Source organism: Apostichopus japonicus, chromosome 22, assembly GCF_037975245.1.
Source record: "Apostichopus japonicus isolate 1M-3 chromosome 22, ASM3797524v1, whole genome shotgun sequence".
NCBI lineage: Eukaryota > Metazoa > Echinodermata > Holothuroidea > Aspidochirotida > Stichopodidae > Apostichopus > Apostichopus japonicus.
This window is the reverse complement of record NC_092582.1, coordinates 25,009,588-25,033,418: the sequence shown is the minus strand read 5'-3', so window position 1 is coordinate 25,033,418 and position 23,831 is coordinate 25,009,588. Positions and strand designations below refer to the sequence as shown.

Here is a 23,831-nt window from a genome sequence, read left to right as displayed (position 1 = left end):
ACAAATGGTCCTGGGTAGTGCCATTTCCAGCGATCTGGGAGGCATTTTCGGCCAAAATTTTCTTGTACGCTTCGCGCCAACCTATGGTGGCGCTACGCTTAGATAATTTGCCTACAGGCTTCACCCCTCCCTTGGCAAATTCCTCGCTACGCGCCTGTTCGAATTTGTAACGCAAACAGCAGATATCACATCATATCAGTGAGCATGAAAATGGCGTTCCAGGATGAAAATCCTCAAAACTGTCCGACTTGCCTGAAAATATAACCAAAAATTTTCGCGCGCGAAGCGCGCGTTTAACGTGTCAATGTCAATATCATATAAGCAAGCATCGGTTATTACATCGCATGCCATCATGTACCGTTCGGTCCGTTAAAATTGCGCAGTATTCCGCGGGATGCTAATGTAAACAACGACATGTCTCATGTAGATGTATAAAAAGCATGGAGGTCCAATTATGTCAAAAGTTTCTTTTACATTAGTAATGGCGAATTAGGGGCTGCACCCCCGCCGCGCAGTGGCGGAGCGTCCATACGGACAGGGGGTGGATGCCCCCCCCCCCTGACGGACTCAAATGGACTGCTGGCGCCTTTTTCAGCTCTTTACCACTTTTTACTTATTCTAGATTATTGACTTTTTTATTGCGCTCTCATCTACTTATTGACATTTGTCACATTTTGTTGGTGTCATTTGGCGATGACACCCTATTCTTCGTTTATCTGCAAATTAGCCAGGCCCTGAAAGGGTCATTTCCGGCGATCTAGGGAGTATCTTTACTCAAAAATTGTCTGTGCGCTACGCGCCAACCAGTGGTGGCGCTCCGCTTAGATAGTGTCGAAAGCGCCCCTACAGATCATTCTCGCCCCTCCTGACCAATACCCCTAGCTCCGCCACTGCCGCCGCGCCTCCTACGCCTATGTGTGTAGTGTTCGGTTTCGGAAATATCTGCTATTTTTTCATTTCCTTCAACCAAGTTTTATAATAGCCGTTATAAGAGCTTTAATATTTCTACACCAATAAATTAACTGTGTCTGAATTTTCGAAAATTTCTGACCAACATTCTACATCACACTTCCCTCTACTCGTGCAATTTTGACCTGTCTGTTAGGGGTTGAAAGAAGGTTTTCTATATTGGTTGTCCATAGATGAAATTTTGTACAACATTATGGGTATGTTTTCAAGTTAGTTTATTCACAAGAAATGTGAATTTTCAAATTCTGAACAAATTTGGGGCTTAAAACCTTGAAAAGTGGGGCTGACGGGTATTGTGGGCCGCGACGTAGAATCACCTACAAAAGCAAAGACCCACAGGAGATGCGATCAGGTCGAACATGACGTGTGCCGGGTTGACAATCTTCAAAAAGGTTATGGATGGAAAAAAACTATTAGGAAATACTTGGTTCTCAGGCAAAAAGTGTACATCTGGTTGGTCATTTCAAGCCCGAGAAGTGCCGTTTCCGGTGATCTGGGGGGTATCAAAACCAGAAATTTTCTTGTACGCTGCGCGCCAACCGATGGTGGCGCTCCGCTTAGATAGTAATTCGCGCCCCCCGGGTTAGAAAATCCTGGATACGCGCCTGTTCTAGATGTCAGTTTTGTATGTTAGTGGACATTGACACTACAAACTCACTCATTAACACTAATTAAAACAATAGAAAGGGAGTAACAAATACTCAACGAATTTTACTTACAGGCCGTCCACTTCATTGCTGACTTGTGGCTGGCTTGGTGGGCTGACAAAGAGGAGTTAGAAACAGCGGTAAGGAGATGATAAAAGCATCACAACATCTAGTGATATAGATATAGCCTTAGTCTTAACTGAAAGAGATATCTTCTGGTATATCTGTTAACAAAATGCTTGGACACTTTTACTCAAAGTTAAAGGGTTTTTTTCGAACCTTTTCTCTTAATGTTCATTAGTTGCACATGACCATGACAGCCGTTGGTTTTAGTATTGCACCAAGTATCTCTGAAACGAATTCTCACTTTTAACCTTCTTAGAGCTTGTGGAGCATAGATTGATTTGTTAGTGGAATGCTTAGTATTGTAGGCTATGTTAAGAAATGTAATGTGTTTTGTAATGTAGACTGTTTAGATATGGTTTGTATTGTAGGATATGCGAAGATACGTTAGATGTTTTGTATGGTAGGCTTTGTTTAGACATGTTATAAGTTTTTTAATGTAGGCTATGGTTAGTATTGTTGGCTATGTTTAGAAATGTAATGTGTTTTGTGATGTAGACTGTTTAGATATGTTTTGTATTGTAGGCTTTGCGCAGATATGTTAGATTTTTTGTATTGTAGGTTATGTTTAGAGATGACATGTTTTGTAATATAGGCTATGTATAAATAGGTTTTGTATTGTAGGCTAAGTTTTAGATAGGTACTATGTGTTGTACATATACATACCTCTAACAGATTTCATCTTTTTTTTCCAGTACAATGTAACCGGACAACCGTCAAATATCACATACATTACATCTAACTTGGACACAAATGAATCTGCTGCCATCTATGCCGGGATTGTTGCGATTTTGCTGCTTCTCAATTTTGTGAGGGCTTTTTATTGTTTCTCGGTTATGTTAAACTCGTCCAAGAAACTTCATCAAAAGATGTTTGCTGCCCTCATTAGAGCACCCATACTGTTCTTCGACACTACACCGACAGGTAAGCTTACAGGTTTTCATACTAGAATAAAACAGACCAAATTTTATTAATATTATACACTATGGAAAGGTTGCATTAGATTCACCAAAGTTTGCAACAAGATTCCATTTTTTCTTCTCTTTCTGTGCAATACATACGTGTGTTTACTTCTTTAATATTGATATAATATGTAGAAGGTTTAATTTAATATTGTACAATATGCATGTAAAGTCATTATGAGCAGTGGATTCACCAAATGTTTAATTCAATGCTGCAACAATGTTCCATTTACATTCCCGGGTGTATAATAAACACATGAGTATGTTAACAGCTTTACCATGCCATTTTGTACTACAAAGTTTTCATATTCCTCATTTTAGTAATTTCATTTTTATATATATAAAGTTAAAATCACCATTGAATTGAACTTACTTTGTGGCAACCTTCAAGATGAGATGTCTCTCTTCATTGATCTTGCCACTAATACAATACAACCATACTGCAGGTAATTCTCTTTACACCTCTGTGTGCTACCGTTAATGCATCCCTACATAATCATCATATTTCAGGAAGAATACAAAACCGCTTCACCAAAGATGTCGGTATTATGGATGACAATCTGCCCCTTACATTCTACGTGGTGATACAGGTACTTACTGCATCTGCTAGATATTGGTTAATGTATCTAATTTCCTGTGTAAATGGCTAATTTGCTGACAGTATGGATAATGCTAGATTATCAATCATCTTCAACCATTTTGTGTAGTATCACTGATAAGTAGGACTTTCAAATTTGTCTCTGTTTGGTATTTATTTCACTACTGTGCATTTATAATGTAACTGACTTGTTTGCATCTGTTACTTCACTGGTATTGACAAGCACAGATGATGAATATGTATAAATGCAAAGCATCGTTTACTAGCTATAGCAAGATACCCACAACCAAGTATGGTCAGTCCTAACTGCTAGATTAAGAAAATCCCTGCAAATCCTACAATCTTATTACAAAGCTCCCTGGTTTGAAATTTTTTATTTTATGAGTGGATGAAAAATCATGTGTTCCACCTTAATTGTGTACCTTTAAAGTTCTTTGTGTCTTTTAGGGTTAAGGTAACATTAAAAAAAAAATTTTTTTAATTTTCCAAAACAAATATATTTTTACTTGACTATTTCTTTCTTGTTTTCAGTTGATGTTACTCGTGTTTACCACAGTCCTAGCAAATGCTATTTTTAACCCATACAGCCTTATTCTAGTTGTGCCTATTGGTTTTGTCTTCATGTTGCTATGGAGATATGCACTCATCACCACAAGGCCTATCAAGAGATTGGATGGAACCAGTGAGTATAGTCTATTTATGAAATGACATATTGTCAATTATATCATAATTGCAGAAATCTATTGTAGTCCATAGGAGACTGAGTATCTAGGCAGCTTTTTTTTTGTTTTTTTTTTGGTCTTTTGTTAAATTTCTTTACTTTGCCATTTTACTTAAATCTGTGTCAAACAGCAATGTAACTCATTGGCTTTACTAGTCTGCATTCATTTAAAAAAATGACAAAAAAAGCCACAAATATTGAAAATAATACTGATTGACATTTTGTGAAAAAAACGTCAAAATATATCAGGGCAATGAAATCGTTAATATTAATTGATGGTTCATTTTCCTCAACAGCGAACATTCGTTTTTCCCCTCTAAACAATCAAAGAGGGTGTTTTAGATTAATAAGGGCAATCATTAGTTTTGGTGTTTTGAAATTTCGCAGAAATTCTGCAAAGAGCTGCTTTATATTGCTTCATTTATGATTTGTAAATGTTTAACAGATATTTTGCACACTAAACATCTTTGATCTGACGAGAACAGTCGTATAATGATAATTGCCAATAAATTAGTGATATACCGTATGAAATGAATGTTTGTTCATTAAAATATATTTATATTATATTTTTATATTTTCATTTTGTTACAACATCACAGTGCTATTGATGATGTTCTTGTTACTTCTTACTTTCCCTTTGTCATTTATTTCTGAAATATTTGGTTGTCTAGCTATCTTATATTTCACATTTTACAGTCACATTGAGACAACTGATCCATGAGATTGTAAAGTTACAAACTATAGCAACCTTCGTCGTAACCAAAAATTTAATTTTTTTGCCTGTTCATCAGCACAGAGTCCCAATATTTTCTCACATTACAACAAAAATGGAAGGTTTTCATGATTTTTTTCTCTCCATTCAACAGCACGGAGTCCAATATTCTCTCACATTACGAAAACAATAGAAGGTTTTCATAATTTTTTTTTTTCCATTCATCAGCACGGAGTCCAATATTTTCTCACATTACGACAACAATGGAAGGTGTTCAGACTGTGAGGTTACACAGACGGCAAACAGAATTTATACAGCGTTTTAAAGATCTCCAAGACAGGCACACAGAGGTCTGGTTTTTGTATCTGGTCACACAACGATGGTTCCTCACCAGGGTCAATATCCTTCTATTTCTCTTTGGTGCCAGTATCACTTATGCAGCCGTTATCACCAAGAACCGTAAGCAAACCTTTTCTAACTCCACATAATTATGCAAAGGGACACCTATATTCTGGCCTTGCAAATCTGCTAGTCGACACATTTGTTTACCTGACCCTTCCCTCCCCTAGTGGAAAATGAAAATGACATGAACAATGGAACTTTTTCTAATGATGTGTACTCTATCACCCTTCCACCGTCTGACACTAGCGCTCAGAAAATGATAAAATATAACAATATTGTGTCATCATCAATCGGCAATTTTATATTAATATGGTCGTTAGTACTTTACAAGTTGCGGACAGCTTTCATTGTTGAATAATAGGTTTGACAAAAGTTGACAGCAATCACAGGAGGTGCAGTATCAAGGTGTTGTTGCTTAATAGGAAGCTATAAAACACTATAGCTGCTTGCCTTTATATTTAGTATGTACAGTATCAATGTGTGGTTGGTTAATAGGAAGCTAGAAAACACTATAGCTACTTGCCTGTACATTTAGTATGTGCAGTATCAATGTGTGGTTGGTTAATAGGAAGCTAGAAAACACTATAGCTACTTGCCTGTACATTTAGTATGTACAGTATCAAGGTGTTGTGCTTTATTAGGAAGCTATAAACACTATAGCTACTTGCCTGTACATTTAGTATGTACAGTATCAAGGTGTTGTTGCTTAATAGGAAGCTATAAAACACTATAGCTACTTGCCTGTACATTTAGTATGTACAGTATCAAGGTGTTGTTGCTTAATAGGAAGCTATAAAACACTATAGCTACTTGCCTGTATATTTAGTATGTACAGTATCAAGGTGTTGTTGCTTAATAGGAAGCTATAAAACACTATAGCTACTTGCCTGTACATTTAGTATGTACAGTATCAATGTGTGGTTGCTTAATAGGAAGCTATAAAACACTATAGCTACTTGCCTGTACATTAAGATTGTACAGTATCAAGGTGTTGTTGCTTAATAGGAAGCTATAAAACAATATAGCTACTTGCCTGTACATTTAGTATGTACAGTATCAATGTGTGGTTGCTTAATAGGAAGCTATAAAACACTATAGCTACTTGCCTGTACATTTAGTATGTCCACACTTGTCTCAAGTGAATCACCCTCTAAACATAGTACCTAACTTGAGGACTTTTTACTACACTTCACTTTCTTGCATATGAAGAGTCCTCTTAACACAGATATGCCTGTCAGATAAACTTGCACATTGACTGTATATCATTCCTCATTCAATCAAACTATTCTCCCAAGCCAATGCACCTGCTGCCTGTAATTTTGGGCTATTTTTCATTTTTTTCTGCTTTAGGTTTAGATGCCGGCCTTGTCGGTCTGCTGCTCTCTTCGACTATAAATATGGTTTCCATCTTTAAGCTCTGCATCAGTCAGATGGCATTGACAGAATATCTTGTAAGTATATTTGAATAATTACTCCCCTTTTTCAAAAAAAAGATGACTTAAAATTTGACTTTATAATAGATAACAGGTTACTACGATTATTCTTTTTAATCTTTTGTTTAAAACGTGTGTACTTACAGGGCTGCTCTGTTGACCCAAACCTCAGTCTAGGTAGTTGTTAAATCCTTTCTCAGTGGCGTAGGCGAACTCCTGGGGGGCCCTGTGTAAAACGAATGAAAAATATGACCGCTAATTGCCAGAAGACAAATTTTAAAAGCAGCAGATTTGATTTCATATATATATTTGTTCTCAAAGTTCTCAGTAACCAGCAAAATGGGAGCTTCAAACTAAAAAGCCTGTCCTTGACAGAAAAAGCCTGAGATTGCCATATCTGGACATCAATAGGTGTCAAATGTAGATTCATGACCAAGCCCAAACTATGGTTGAACCAGGGTGTATGTGGATGCTCTTTATTTGGGGGGGGGGGGGGGAGGGGGTCCATTTCTATTGCTGTATCTGGGGGAGGGGGGTCCATTTCTATTGCTGTATCTGGGGGAGGGGGTCCATTTCTACTGCTGTATCTGGGGGGTCCATTTCTATTGCTGTATCTGGGGGAGGGGGTCCATTTCTACTGCTGTATCTGGGGGGTCCATTTCTACTGCTGTATCTGGGGGAGGGGGTCCATTTCTATTGCTGTATCTGGGGAGGGGGGTCCATTTCTATTTCTGTATCTGGGGGGTCCATTTCTACTGCTGTATCTGGGGGAGGGGGTCCATTTCTATTGCTGTATCTGGGGAGGGGGACCATTTGGGGGTACATTTATATTGCTGTATCTGGGGAGGGGGTCCATTTCTATTGCTGTATCTGGGGGAGGGGGGTCCATTTCTATTTTTGTATCTGGGGGAGGGGGGTCCATTTCTATTGCTGTATCTGGGGGAGGGGGGTCCATTTCTATTGCTGTATCTGGGGGAGGGGGTCCATTTCTATTTCTGTATCTGGGGGAGGGGGTCCATTTCTATTGCTGTATCTGGGGGAGGGGGTCCATTTCTATTGCTGTATCTGGGTGAGGGGGTCCATTTCTATTGCTCTATCTGGGGAAGGGAGGGTGGTACATTTCTATTGCTGTATCTGGGGGAGGGGGTTCATTTCTATTGTTGTATCAGGGCCAGGTTGTTTCTTGCTATGCTCACTGTTCTGACTCCTGGCCAGTTATTTGTTGTCTTTTTCAAACACATTTGCAGATTTTCTTTGTTTTTTCTTTGATACATACCAATGGCTGGTTTCATCTTCCAATGATGAAGATGGTGAGGCTTTGTATTTCTTGTTTGTTCAATCTTCAGATGACCTCAACAGAACGGGTGATGGAGTATGCCAAGCTGAAACCAGAGGATGATCCTGGGAGTACCACTAAACCACCACCGAAAGGTTGGCCCTACAAGGGATCGCTGTCCATGCGAGATGTTTCCTTAACCTACACACCATCGTCTCCGCCAGTTCTGAAGAATATATCCTTCAAAATTGAACCAAGAGAAAAGGTAGGTTTTTGAAACTTCATTTCCTGTTGAGTACAATTTCCGTTGAAATCAGCTGGAGAATTGAGCTACTGTGCTTGCAACATTTGTAGCATTTATTGTGTTATTAAAACATTCCTTAATGCCTTGGGATATTTTGCGGGGTTCCGAAACTCACTTTTGAAAACTTTTTTTTGGATAAAATTTGGGGTCGAGAGTTGTGACTTTTCACCTGCAAGTCTCTGCTTTGCTCCTCTCTTACCGGTTTGCCTCCTATTTGCTAAGAGGAAAATACAATGTCCTCATGGAGTTGAACTTATTATAGGAGCAATCAAGAAATTGATCACAGTTGAATATCTTGAAAACCAGAATAACTACAGCAAACAGTATTAACACTTTTACTGTTTTGTTGACGTATGAAATATCAAAAATATGCGTCTGTTTGAAGTTGTGCTTTGACAGCTAGCTGTACAGGGCTATGTAATGTACCAACAAACTATGGTAAATATTAAACATCACTTGAGATATGATGCCTGTGTATCATGTACCACATACAACAGGTATCACATACATGAATAACATATTGCATGTAGCACATACAACATGTATCACACATATCACATACTTGTATAACATATTGCATGTATCACATACAACATTTATCACACATATCACATACTTGTTTAACATATTGCATGTAGCACATACAACATGTATCACACATACCACATACATGTATAACATATTGCATGTAGCACATACAACATGTATCACACATATCACATACTTGTTTAACATATTGCATGTAGCACATACAACATGTATCACACATACCACATACTTGTATAACATATTGCATAGCACATACAACATGTATCATACATATCACATACTTGTATAACATATTGCATGTATCACATACAACATGTATCACACATATCATACTTGTATAACATATTGCATGTATCACACATACAACATGTATCACACATATCACATACTTGTTTAACATATTGCATGTATCACATACAACATGTATCACACATATCACATACTTGTTTAACATATTGCATGTAGCACATACAACATGTATCACACAAATCACATACTTGTATAACATAACATGTACCACACACATGTATCACATATCACATACTTGTATAACATAACATGTATCACACAACATGTATCACACCAATCACATACATGCATAACATGTACCACATATTTCTTTCATTATTTCAGGACTGTACTATGTTTGTTACATTGCTGTTACATATATTCTGCTTTACATTCTTTTTTTTCACACAATTTTGGATTCTGTAACATGTATCACAGATGATGAAAACTTAATTCTTTTATCACGTAGATATTACAGAACACATATCACATAAAACATGTATAACATATATCGGAAACATCCTTTCATTACATTGTATCACGTATAATTAGTTATAACAAACTCTCCACGTGAGACGTGGACCATATCCATGTTCAAGTTTGTTCCTTAATAAAAAGAGAAATAAATAAAAACCACCTACCATGTTTAATGGTTCTAATGTTATATATCATCATAGATAGCACTAATAGGTTGCACTTTTTCATGTACTCATGTTTTCCCAACATGTTTTGTTACTCATATTCACTTTTGAAGATCGGTATCGTAGGAAGAACAGGTGCTGGGAAGAGCTCTTTGATCGCTTCCATTTTTAGACTGGTAGAACCCCAAGGTGTGATCACCATAGACGGTATTCCAACATCAACTATTTCTTTGCCTCATTTGAGAACCAACCTATCCATTATACCTCAAGACCCCGTCCTCTTCACCGGTAGTCTGAGGATGAACTTAGATCCACTCCAGAGATGCCCAGACGATCGACTTTGGCAAGCTCTGTCTGATGTTAGTTTGAAAAGTTTTTTTTTTTTTTTAATATTTTTGATTTTAAAGATGGTAGGGTAATACCTAGTACACTAAAGTTTCTATTTCATGTGATTAAAACATTTAATAATTGTGATAGTTCTTTTTTAATAAGATTAGCTATAGTTGTGTTTTTGTCAAATGTTTCCTTGGAAGTTATATTAAGTGGCTGAAGTGATCTTCATGTTTGCTATTGGCGATCATTTTAATGTCAAGCAATATCCGATGCTAGGGTCATACCAAGAACACTAAAATCTTTATTTCATGTGATTAAAACCTTTAATAATTGTAATAGGATTTATAAGATTAGCTATAGTTGTGTTTCTGTGAAATGTTTCCTTGAAGTTATATTAAATGACTGCAGTGATCTTCATGTTTGCTATTGGCAATCATTTCAATGTCAAGCAATATCTGTTAATACAATTGATGACTTTAGGATAATGTCAAATGTGTCTATGTTTGATAAAGTTCATAGCAGGAGAATGGGCCCTAATCCTCAACACCCCCCCTCCCCCCCAACACCTAACACCCATGTTATTCTAAACCCAATCAGATTAGGACCACAGTCTAGAAAGAGGCTGCCCTGTTATTAGAATGAGAAGTCTGGGAAAAAATTCAATCCCCTCACATACCAAACTTTGATCTAGTGACCTCTAAAATTAGTCATTTTTAGCTTTTGCACAACGAAATGACTATTCTGCAGTCTTTTTGCTCCTTTTTTTCTTTTTGATGAACTATCTTCTCTCTCTCTCTCTGCATACTCTGTGAAAGGTTCAACTCAGTAACACCGTGAAGCATAATCCACAGAAACTGGAGATGAACGTGGGAGTGGGCGGCTCTAACTTCAGCCTCGGACAGAGACAATTGATTTGCCTAGCTCGGGCTCTTCTGAGAGAAAACTTAATCCTCATCTTAGATGAAGCAACAGCCAGTGTAGATCCACAGTTAGTGCTTTCTATGTTTGGTTTTCTTACTCTATGTTTAGAGATCATTTTTGCATCTGTATTGTGTTTTAAGATTCCAATGTGTCAGTGTGGTTATCTTAATCTACCAACTATGCCTCAAATATGTAAAAACAATACAACAGGAGTTGATTATAATAATAATAATGCAGAAACAACTACATGTCTAACATGCTCTACTTCTATAACACGCTCTACTCTATAACACACTCTACTTCTATATCACGCTGTATTCTAGAGCATGCTCTACTTCCATAGCACGCTCTACTCTATCATGCTCTACACTATAGCAGGCTCTACACTATAGCAAGCTCTACTTCTTAGCAGGCTCTACCCTATAGCAGACTCAACCATATAACACGCTCTACCCTCTACAGCACGCCCTTCTCCGTAGCATGCTCTACTCTTGTAACATGCTCTACTTCCATAGCACGTTCTACTCTATCACGATCTACTTCTTAGCAGGCTCTACCCTATAGCAGACTCTACCATGTAACACGCTCTACCACTATAGCACGCTCTACCTCTATAGCACACCCTACTCCGTAGCACGCTCTACTCCGGTAACATGCTCTACTTCCATAGCACGTTCTACTCTATCACGCTCTACTTCTTAGCAGGCTGTACCCTATAGCAGACTCTACCATATAACATGCTCTACCACTATAACATGCTCTACTTCCATAGCACGCTCCACTTCTGGAACCGTTACAATATTATAAACTACCATTACAACCAACATTACCATTAAAACAAGCTATTTAGGTAACTTATACAGCTAGAACTTAACCAATTCCTTGATAACAGCAGCAATTAAGATCATTTCTATCACTACCACCACTGGTGACACAACCATTATTAAAATTAACACTTAGATAACTAATTCTACAGCAATAATATCAACACAGTAAAGTTAAATCTTAAAGCTTCTCATATATTAACATTCTATAGAACAGCAACTACTTCAGTTAGAATAACAACAGTTACAATGACTGCAACAAACAAAATATTTAAACAATAAGTTTACTCCAATCTTCTGATTGTTCTATCTCTATCATCTTTCCAATTGCAAATTTTGAACAACCTTTGTCTGGTAAAAAAAATTCTTTTTCTATATTTACTTTGTAATTTTATGACATTTTTCAAGCTTTGGTTCTATTAAATCTTTTCTCTTTCACAATCTAGGATGGATGCCTTGATTCAACACACGCTACATTCCAAGTTCGACCACTGTGTTGTTATAACAGTAGCCCATAGATTGAACACTATTATGGACTCCAATAAAGTAATGGTGAGTTCCTAACCCATATTTCATATTAATTAAATTAAAAAGTGAACAAATTTCTAAACAATGTAAATTTTTCTTTCCCAAATGTACAGAACAATGCATTAAAAATTGATATATACTGTACAACAGAGAAAACTAACAGATGCTAGATATGGTACCAGGAATGTTCACCGGAGCGTTATATGACTAGAAGTATAGAATACATTCACAATTGGAAGGAAAGAGAGATTTTGAGAAATTAATGGGAAGGGATTATTATTATCATGCATCACATAGCAAACTGCTATCCACAATGACTTCAATGCATCGATGTGCAGCAAGCTTCCTCACACCTAAACCTAGAATAGTATTGCCACAAATATTGTGCGATACACTAATAGATTGTCTTACTGTACAGGGATGAGCCTGGGGTAAAAAAAAAATCACGGAACTTTGCAAAAATTGCGGTATAGGCTCCAGTTTGCGTATGCTACAGTGTGTTAGGATAATAGTGATTGTCCCCGAGGTAGAAAAGAAATCACGGATATTCCGCGAATTCGCGGAAAAAGCTTATGTCTGACTGTACCAAGTTGTCTTTCAGCTATTTTTTTGGGTACCCTTCTAGGTGCTTGATGGGGGCCAAGTGGTGGAATTTGACCACCCTTATAACCTCCTGCAGAATTCAGCAGGTGCTTTTAGCAATTTTGTGAGCCAGTTGGGGCCGACGGAAGCGAAACGACTCCGGCAGGTAGCTTACGAGTGCTACCAGAGAATCCAAGATGTGCAAACCACGATAAAAGATGACAAACAGCGGGAACAAAATCATCTTGAGAATGATTTAGTCGTGAAAGATGACGAACTGGAGGAGGTATGGAACAAGTAGATGTTACATCATAGCAATTAACAACTCATTCTCATGTTGATTCTGTATAAAAACCACGTAGAAAACTGAAATATTAAAAATTAGAATAATAATCAAAAATACAAAAATGGGCATTTTTAGCTTGATGGGTTATGTTTATTATAGACCTAGTTGCTGCAATTTGCCCTTGTGATATGTCACCCTGTACCAACATCTTTTAATGACTGCATTTTTTCTTGGCACAGTTAAATTCAACATTTATCTATCTATTAACTTGTTATCATAGAGAACCAGATCTCTAAAAAAACAGATTATTGACACTTTTCAAGATTTCTCCCAGCTTCATTTGATATATTTGAAGTAGTTAAAAACTGTCTGCACCCTCAAGCCACATCAATAATGGTTAATAAAATCTGTTACTCACTTATGCAACGGTTTAATCGTTGTTATTCTTATGTGAGAAATCACTGATCACCAATAATTTTTTGATTTGATACATATCAGTCAATTAACGTGAGAACACCTGAGTGGGAAATAAGCAAAGAAATACCTGGCTAGAATGAGGTTTGAACCAGCGACTTCAGGATTAAATGCCCTGCGCTCTAGCCAAAAAAGTTTTATTTGCATTACTTGCACATGTTTACATCTTTCATGGACAAAACAAATCCTTTAACTGTTTGTCTTTGTTCTTTATAGTGATTAAGAAACTGTGAAATATCTTTGCTGTTACAAACACAGATTTAATTTCTTTATTTTGTCAACAGACCATGCTACTTTTGGAGAGCTCCGAATCAGGTCCACAGCCGTGAGGGATATATACAATTTATTGACGGTTTTGATAACAGACAACAGAATTGGTGGACGTGTTTGTCATTACTATGCAGTAATAAATAACATCTTGATATCTTTGGAACTTCACCAGATCAAGGCTTTATGCACTTACCACGAGATGCCTTTGAACAAATACATAACTAAGAGTGACTTCACAAAGTGTTGCTTCTTCGAACAAATCTTTTCATACTTTGCTGTACTTAAAGTATTTAAATTTCAAGTAAAATAATGTTATTTTGTCACAAGTTTGAAGATAAGTTTAGATGAGAATTAGAATGATTAAGAGCAATACAAAGTTGGGCTTTAACAACTTAAAAGAGCCATATCAGTAATATCTGTGAAGTGAATTTAATTTCAAAGGAATGAAATATTTGTTTATTTGAGTAAAGAGAAGGTCAGGAAGTCAAATAAAATACATGTATGTGAAAATTGTGATGGAATAAAATAATTATGATGAGTTTGAAAACAGGCTTGTTTGTAAAGCTTACAATATCTGAGCATACAAGGGAAACTCCATGTTTATAGATTAGACCATATGATCAAATGACTTCCATGGACCAAAGTTTTGCAAGTTGACAGGAGTAAAAACGCACATACGAGTGGGTTCCTTTTGTGAAATTGAGAACTGAAGAAGACAATTTGAGTATATGCCTTACTTTACAAATATGTGCCTTTAATAAATCAATTAGAACTTTGACCTATTGCAATATTACCTGTTTCTCTTCATGTAAATAAAATGAAACTGTTCATAAACATCATCTTTACATGTAGTTGGATCCTATGAATGAACAGAGACTTATGCAAAATAACAAGTAAAATTATTTGGTGTCACAAGTAAGTACTAAACTGAATGTTAGTATTTTCAGTTATATGTAAGCTGTTTTGTCAAAGAGTTGATATCGTATCACTAGTGATGGACATGGCGAAATGAAGGCTGCAAAAATAAAAGAAATCTGAAAAGAGGTGACATTTTAGACTAATATTTCTGTTGCAGAGAAGAAATGCATTTTGAAGTTGGCTAAACTATTATTATTAATGACTATAAGCAGTAGTGTGAAGTAGTGATTAGTAGTATACCAGTAGAGTTTGAAGCTAATCTATTATTATCTGTGACTATAAGCAGTAGTGTCAAGTAGTTATTACTAGTATACCAGTAGAGTTTGAAGCTAATCTATTATTTGTGACTATGAGCAGTAGTGTGAAGTAGTGATTAGTAGTATACCAGTAGAGTTTGAAGCTAATCTATTATTATCTGTGACTATGAGCAGTAGTGTCAAGTAGTGATTAGTAGTATACCAGTAGAGTTTGAAGCTAATCTATTATTTGTGACTATAAGCAGCAGTGTTAAGTAGTGATTAGTAGAATACCAGTAGAGTTTGTCTTGATATCAGGGAGGATGAAATTGAGCATAAAATGCAAAAATGGAACATTACATAAACAAACAATTCCTGGTGGGGAAGACAGTTCATAACCAGGGTGATAAGCAAAGAAACAGATGTAACCATCTCTTGGTTTGATTACAGTGTGTAAATTTGCATCTGTATTAGGTTTTACCTTGGGAGTTGTTTTATTAAACTACAGGAATAACTACTGTTATTCACATATTTGTATGTAAATATACTGCCAAAAGCAAAATTGGAAGAGATTTTTACTTTTTGATGTCATAAAGAGTGTTTAGGAACACAGATTATCCAACCAATATGAATAGCTTGCAAGGATCCTTTAACATTGAAACTGTTTGACCATTTTGGCATAATCTAACATATCTATAAATTCCCTTTAAAACTTCTAGTCTAATCTTCACTCACCGTCAACCGCGTTTCAGTCAACTTCAAAAGCTGGACTAGGCCAATGAAATGGTTTGATTTTGTAAATACCACTGGCTGTGTCCAGATAATAGTACTACATCGAGACAGTCTGATGGCTGCCTGCATAAATGTCCATCTCCATGGTAACCATCTTCACACTAGCATTGCCTTGCCACTTTTTATATATATTTTAAGCACAATCATGTCATGATGGGCGATGAAAACTTTAAGAATTGTCTCTTAAACTTAAAAGGATTCTGTGCGTTTCGAAAAAAGGAAATAAATAAAACTGTTCATTTTCTAAATATGGAACTGCGTTTAAGCTACATATATCTGACGAACCATGGAATATGAGATAGTTCCACCAAGCTAATTGTGCCAAAAGGGTTTCATTATTTAAGAAATTAATGATGGAGAGTATCATAACATTTATGCGTTGAAGACAGATTTCATTCATGTATTCTGTTACGCCGTGCCTCTGGATTTAAACAAGCCAATGAGAGAACGCACTATAATGCATATTCAGTACCAACGAAGCTCTCCCACTTTTTTTTTATACTGTACCGGCATGTCCCGCTTCAACTTCTCAATCGAAGAACGGCTGATGGTCGATGCGATTAGCAGACCTAGTGACAAAAGTAATATTGGCCTACACCCACTGACAGTAACAGGTGAACTCAAGTTCTGACGTTCGATGAAGCTGATCAAAGGAACACCGACTTACCATCTTTATTGTATATTTAATTCAGCAATAATCTAGTTTCTAAAGTCCTATGATACGAAATAGTTATGAGTTGATAAAAGGTAACACAGAGGAAGAATTAAGTAGAGGACAAAAACAATAGCCTACAACTAATCTAACACGATTAGATAGTATACTCTATATGCAGTATGCATACCTTGTACTCATTATAGTGGAGCCGTGTGTCAAGTTGTGCGTTTGTCAAATTCCCAGGTACCTATGGGGTTGGTTTGTACTCATTATAGTGGAGCCGTGTGTCAAGTTGTGCGTTGTCAAATTCCCAGGTACCTATGGGGTTGGTTTGTACTCATTATAGTGGAGCCGTGTGTCTAGTAGTGCGTTTGTCAAATTCCCAGGTACCTATGGGGTTGGTTTGTACTCATTATAGTGGAGCCGTGTGTCAAGTTGTGCGTTGTCAAATTCCCAGGTACCTATGGGGTTGGTTTGTACTCATTATAGTGGAGCCGTGTGTCAAGTAGTGCGTTTGTCAAATTCCCAGGTACCTATGGGGTTGGTTTGTACTCATAGTGGAGCCGTGTGTCAAGTTGTGCGTTGTCAAATTCCCAGGTACCTATGGGGTTGGTTTGTACTCATTATAGTGGAGCCGTGTGTCTAGTAGTGCGTTTGTCAAATTCCCAGATACCTATGGGGTTGGTTTGTACTCATTATAGTGGAGCCGTGTGCCAAGTAGTGCGTTTGTCGAATTCCCACGTACCTATGGGGTTGGTTTGTACTCATTATAGTGGAGCCATGTGTCAAGTAGTGCGTTTGTCAAATTCCCAGGAACCTATGGGGTTGGTTTGTACTCATTATAGTGGAGCCGTGTGTCAAGTAGTGCGTTTGTCAAATTCCCAGGTACCTAATGGGTTGGTTTGTAATCATTATAGTGGAGCCGTGTGTCAAGTAGTGCGTTTGTCAAATTCCCAGGTACCTATGGGGTTGGTTGGCACCATAATGTCCTGGTGAACATGGTAACTGACTGAATATCACATACAATATTACAACTTTCAGCCAGGAATTGCTAATGTAGCTTCAAATACAACATAAAAACTAACACTGCAGCATATGGTCTTTTTTTCTTGTCAATTTTATTTAGCAAGAGATTCAGGCTGATCTAATAAACTGAGGGAAACCACATATAAACATAAACCACATATAAACATAAACTATTTGGACCCAAAAAGTTAACATATCAAGGTGACATCATAAAGCACACAGAACTTTGGCTAAAATAAAAATGAATATTGTCAATGACAAAGTCATATGCGAATCTATACAAATATCGGAGGTATGTTATGGTTTCAAATAAAAAGCCAAAAATCAACCGCCCTCATGAATGAAGGACTATGAGGTACAACATTGGACAACAAAAATTGGAAAAAACATAAATAAATTTTGTCAGTGCGGACAAAAAGGGTATGGACAACCTACTTTGGTTGAACCACAAAGGATTTTTACAGCAAAAACGTTCTCATTTCAACCAACGATGTCGTCACTGCCATTCAGTCTTGAGGGCATTCTCAATATTTGCCCATGGCCTATCGTATCAACTGATCTTATTATTTTAGAATTGATGAAAGTAATTTAATGCAAATGTTAAAAAAGAGAAAGTTATATACGGGCATAAGGAGTATTCTGGTTGCCTACTGAGTTTTTTTTGTGTGACATTTGAGGGACTGGCTCAATGGTAAACTGTGTTAAACTAAATATACCAGCCATTTTAGTTGGTGAGCCTCCTCAGATTTTTAAAAGGGTTATTTCTAATAACATATAAGTGGTCTAGATATACCACTGTGACTGAGAGCAGTGGTTTGTAACGTTCCAACACATATCAAACAAAATCTTGATAAAGTGATAGATATCTTCTAAGGTGATAAATTAAATCACCTGCAGTCAAAACTTTTTTTATCAATAATAAATGTGCACCAAAGTTATTCTTCACACTTACATCCTTCATTAGTTTATTTCTTAATATTACAATTATATCGTAAATATTACAATAATTAATATCATAATATTTATAATAACATTGATAATAATAAACATCATATTTCAGATTGTCACCATATTACAAGTTGAACGCTGATGTGTTGTCATTGTTTACTTTGGCAAGTGTCGCAGAAATTCAAAGACCGACAGATTTAAAATAAAGATGTGACCACCCTGGAAGCTTCATAGCACATAAATGCAAATGTATCATTTTAATGGCAAAATCAAGCCCATAGTATGAGATTAAAAAGATTAACAAGATTAAAAACTGAAAGATAAATTTCTACTATCATGACAAACACAGAGGAAAAAGGTGATAATTTTCATCCGAAGTAAATATTGGTTACTGTTTTCATGATATAATGAATGAAAAATAAAACTCAATATTGCACAAAATTGACTCGCATTTTTTTGAGGAAAATTCTCAAACTAAGAGTTCTTCTAGATCAATCACTAGATGTGGGTGTTCCTCGGGCGTTGCCTCTACTATTTAGAGAAAATGTGGGTCTTGAATATTCACGAATATGCATGTATGATAAGACGTACTTTGCAAGGAAGCAGCTATGCTTCAGATGAGAAATTTGTGGAAGCTATAAACACAAGTTGGATGACAACTTCTCAAGACCAGAACAGTGGATAAAACTTGAGGATAAGCAAGATTTTAAATTGAGGAAGGATGCTTGCAATCAGCAACAAGTAAAAGGTATATAATTTGAGTGTTTCAGGCTCTCACAGGAGTGGGGTTTCTTGCAATAAAGTTAAAAAAGTTAAAGTTGAAGGTTTACAGTCTTGTATGAGGCTAATGCCTCCTCACATGACTTTACAACTTAACCCCTGGTCATTGGTAACTTGTCACACCCACACACCAAAGTGTGCACAATTCAATCAATCTCTCTTGCGGCACCACAACCATGTGTCCCCCGGGGGACTTCCCATAGGGTGCAGCCACAAACCGGCGCACGCAACTATATTTACAAGTTACCTCACAGGTCCCCATTTATACACCTGGGTGAAGAGAGGCAATGGAGATAAAGCGCCTTGCCCAAGGACACAACGCAATGATCTGGCCAGGGTTCGAACCTGTAATCCTTAGATCACAATTTGAGTATTGCAGGCTCCCATGATAGTGGGGTTTCTTGCAATCAGCAAAAGGTAATAATACATATAATGGGAGTGTTACAGGCTCTCATGGGAGTGGGGTTTCTTGCAATCAACAACAAGTAAAAGTATATTATTTGAGTGTTGGATGCTCTCATGTTGCAGGCTAATGACAGTGGCCCTGTTAACACTTTAATAATGAAATCAACTGATCAGTGTGTTAACACTTTAATAATGAAATCAACTGATCAGTGTGTTAACACTTTAATAATGAAATCAACTGATCAGTGAGTTAACACTTTAATAATTAGAACTACTGATTAGAGTGTTAACACTTTAATAAGTACAACTACTGATTAGAGTGTTAACACTTTAATAATGAAGTCAACTGATTAGAGTGTTAACACTTTAATAATGAAGTTAACTGATTAGAGTGTTAACACTATAATGATGACAACTGATTAAAGAACACTTTAATAATGATAACAACTGATGAGTGTTAACCCTTAAATAATGATAACTGATTAAAGTGTTAACACTTTAAAAATTACAACTACTGACTAGAGTGTTAACACTTTAATAATGATTACTGATTAGAGTGTTAACACTTTAATAATGATTACTGATTAGGGTGTTAACACTATAATAATGATTACTGACTAGAGTGTTAACACTTTAATGATAACTGATTAGAGTGTTAACACTATAATAATGATAACTGATTAAAGTGTTAACACTTTAATAATTACAACTACTGACTAGAGTGTTAACACTTTAATAATGATTACTGATTAGAGTGTTAACACTATAATAATGATCACTGATTAGAGTGTTAACACTATAATAATGATAACTGATTAAAGTGTTAACACTATAATAATGATAACTGATTAAAGTGTTAACACTTTGATAATTACAACTACTGATTAGAGTGTTAACACTATAATAATGATTACTGATTAGAGTGTTAACACTATAATAATGATAACTGATTAAAGTGTTAACACTTTAATAATGACAACAATTGATTGAAGTGTTAACACTTTTATAATGACAACAACTGATTAGCATGAAAATGAAACACAGGCCTAACATGTAAATGTTAAAAGAAAACCTAAGCTTTGATTGGTGTTAATTCAAACTATAGGCTGTGATGACCAAACATGGAAATGTTCACACAGACTAGGTCATAGAAAGGTCAACAAAATTGTTATCACAATTACAATTATCTTGTTGCTTGTTGGTCCCAACGGATTGACATAGAGCAACTTAATTACATTACAGCACTTGATCTCCAAGCAGTAATAGGCTGAGATAGCCTAACAGGTAAAAATTAATACAAGCCTGCACAGCAACTGCCAAGATCTTGATCATTATAATGAAGCCATAGATTATGCTGGAGCTATTCATACTTGTTTTTGAGATTAAACTTCATGGATATTTTCAAAAGAATATTGATATTTTCTGCAAAAATGGTCAATTCCACATCACTGATATAAATGTTTCCCCAACTTATAATATACATTTTGTTATTGAAATGATTTTGATGTATGGTGAATGGATCTGGTTTGACAACAAAAATATGAGTAACAAAACAAACAGGTTTATGACCAACCATACCGAAATCTTTTTCACATCTTTTCTAACAAGGGAACATTGTTTAGAAAAGGGTCTTCTCTGCCTGTCTTTGCTATCAATATTTCCATCTGGGGTTCCTCTGAAAATGGAATTAAAAAAAAAAAAAAAACATCTCAACAAATTTTACATTTGCTTCGTTTGATGGTACACAGAACGACAATTGTACTCATTGTACTGCAGGAAGTTTGTAGTCAACCATTTTGTGCGATAATTTCTGGCTAAAGAAGAGCAAGCTACTATACTGCAGTCAACTCTCCATTCAGCTAATTCTACCTACCAGAAAATGGTCCTCCCACATCCACCCCTTCCCCAGCGGTCTCACCGATGCTAAAAATATGTACAACATTTAGATCACAAAAACTGAAACGGATGATTTCGAGAAAGACATTTTTGCAGTCAAGTTAGATATATTCATGCAGGCCGAGTCAAACAATATAAATAAACAACTTTCACTGAAAAGAGACATTAATGTCAGAGGACATTGCATGTTCTACCTTTCCAAACCCACAGTGTGGTCTGTAAAATTATTTCACACAAAAACATGACAGAAATTTGGCTTCCAGCAAAACGTTGTAGCGATCCACTTACAACGCTGCCTTCTGGGTTCACATTTTGGAAATCATTGCAAATATTTACAGTCCTCACATTGACAGCTTTGCTGCAATTGTTTCCTTAAAGACACAAACTTATAGCACTTCTCTCAATTCTTTGGCAAAAGACAATAGCATAAAAGCGTGGACACGAACGCCTCGCACGAAAACAATTCATGATCCTGACAGCAGCCTACTCCTCCTCCTCGTCGCGGTTGATGAAGCCAACCGCAGAGGTGTGACGTTTCAAACCTGCGTACAGTCTACAAACGGCCATCTTCAACTGGCTTTTTCTCATCCAGACATGATTTATCTTTGGCTTTGATGAGCTCCTGAATATTCAGTAGGATCCCACCGTCTGTCGTACTATACTGCCATCGGTTAACTTATTCAACTTCATGATGTGATTTCCTGTCTCTGAGCTGCTAATTACCAAACTGAAAAGATGTCAAGATCAGAAAAAAACATACATGTTACTATTGTAGCCTTTACTAATGCATAGGATAAGAGGCTAACATTCACAATGTAGCACAAAACATTTGGTTACAAATAGGAACTGTAATGTTTAAACTGTATTCCATATATGTCTTCTTCCAATCCCTTATACCAACACCCCTAGCAACATAATGGACCAGTCCACTATCCAGCTCATCTGGTTTAGAGTTTCAGCATAACAACTAATCACATCATCAAGATTATAGGTTAAATCTATATCTACACCCTGTACAAAAATCCCATTGTTTCCCTCGTCACGTATTTTCTGTAGCATAGAGTACACTATATTTATTGCACCATTATAAAGCAATGTTGTGTCCTTTCTTCAAGTAATCTTTTTTCATCAACTTTGGAATATTCCAGTAACAAATAAACTGTTTAGTTTATCCACTCTGAAGGGTATGGCCCCAGACATATGTGTTCCAGAAAAGAAAAATAAACCATTTAATCACATATCCAGTACTACAGTACTAATGTAGAAACATACACCTCACAGACACATATGTCTTAAGGTATACACAAAGCTAAACTTAAACAAGTCAACCATTTTACATGTGCTAAGTTACTGATGAAGCATGTATAATACATCCTTTGATGTTGACCTTGGTGAATAAATGAGAACTGTGTTATACTAACATCCCATAGCAATGGAGTAATGAGGAGAATTCAAGCATTGCATAAAGCTCTTTGATTTCACATGTGACTGAAATGAATCAGAATGGATTTCAAAAGCAATCAGAAGTGAATGGAATTATCTGTTACTCATTACACTAAAATTCATAAGGTGAAAATATCTTATGTAGGATGTCTTTATCATTTGACCACAAACTTGGAATTTTTTGTAATAACAATTCTAAGAAGGTTTTGCCCAAAAAATAGAAGCCATTTCTGTGGGCAAATGGAATATCTCCTATTATCCATCAGAGAGTTTGATGACATTCCGAGGTAATTGAGACTAAATAGACCTATGGAGAATCTTACTATTCTCCATCAGACTAACCTCCCATCTGGATATGGAGCTAGAGAGGTCAAAGGTCCTGACCCTGGAAACCGGAAGCTTAGTAAACATTCTGTGAAAGAAGCAGGAAAAATTATTATCACAAATTACATTTATCGTTGATTATTCACCAAGCCAAAGAAGAGAGTTGGATGCCATAAAGACCTTACTTCTGAATTTCTTAATTATATAAAGTATTTTTTAAATTTAGTGTAGTATTCAAACAAACTTTCTATTAGAACAGGATATGGACTTAGAGACAAGTGGCCTACAAGCGCTACTACACCCCAGCTATTCAGTCCTAAGTTGATGACATGGTTTATTCATCTCACATATTAGCAAGTAAGCGATTGCAAAGGAAGGCTTGATTTCAAAATATACTTGTAGAAGCAACTAATTACACATACATCACCACATTCCCAACATAACGTTGCAAAACGTTGCCAGCAAAATCTGTGATTCATGGCATGATCAACTTTCAAAGTACTTCAAAGTTTATCAGTAAAAATGTCTGGTTTGGTGTTTTGTGATTAAAATATAGTGAAACTGT

At 36.3% G+C, this 23,831-nt stretch overlaps 2 protein-coding genes across 5 annotated transcripts in view; one reads left to right on the top strand and one right to left on the bottom strand.

The window, feature by feature from the left end:
• LOC139963616 (ATP-binding cassette sub-family C member 4-like) overlaps nt 1-15,559 on the top strand; it is a 32,707-nt gene extending 17,148 nt beyond the window's left edge. For both annotated transcript variants that reach the window (XM_071964571.1, XM_071964572.1), the window contains 12 exons: nt 1,691-1,756; nt 2,435-2,663; nt 3,212-3,291; nt 3,831-3,981; nt 4,961-5,191; nt 6,485-6,585; nt 7,914-8,108; nt 9,739-9,984; nt 10,774-10,946; nt 12,150-12,255; nt 12,857-13,099; nt 13,858-15,559. In XM_071964571.1, coding sequence (XP_071820672.1) covers nt 1,691-1,756; nt 2,435-2,663; nt 3,212-3,291; nt 3,831-3,981; nt 4,961-5,191; nt 6,485-6,585; nt 7,914-8,108; nt 9,739-9,984; nt 10,774-10,946; nt 12,150-12,255; nt 12,857-13,099; nt 13,858-13,902 — 1,866 coding nt within the window. In that variant the 3' untranslated portion in view covers nt 13,903-15,559. The remainder of the gene's footprint in view (nt 1-1,690; nt 1,757-2,434; nt 2,664-3,211; nt 3,292-3,830; nt 3,982-4,960; nt 5,192-6,484; nt 6,586-7,913; nt 8,109-9,738; nt 9,985-10,773; nt 10,947-12,149; nt 12,256-12,856; nt 13,100-13,857) is intronic.
• Nucleotides 14,316-23,831, bottom strand: part of LOC139963626 (WD repeat-containing protein 31-like) — a 65,755-nt gene continuing 56,239 nt past the window's right edge. For all 3 annotated transcript variants that reach the window (XM_071964609.1, XM_071964608.1, XM_071964607.1), the window contains exons 9-10: nt 23,285-23,354; nt 14,316-22,226 (exon numbers count right to left, since the gene is read on the bottom strand). In XM_071964609.1, the coding sequence (XP_071820710.1) occupies nt 22,130-22,226; nt 23,285-23,354 (167 nt within the window). In that variant the 3' untranslated portion in view covers nt 14,316-22,129. The remainder of the gene's footprint in view (nt 22,227-23,284; nt 23,355-23,831) is intronic.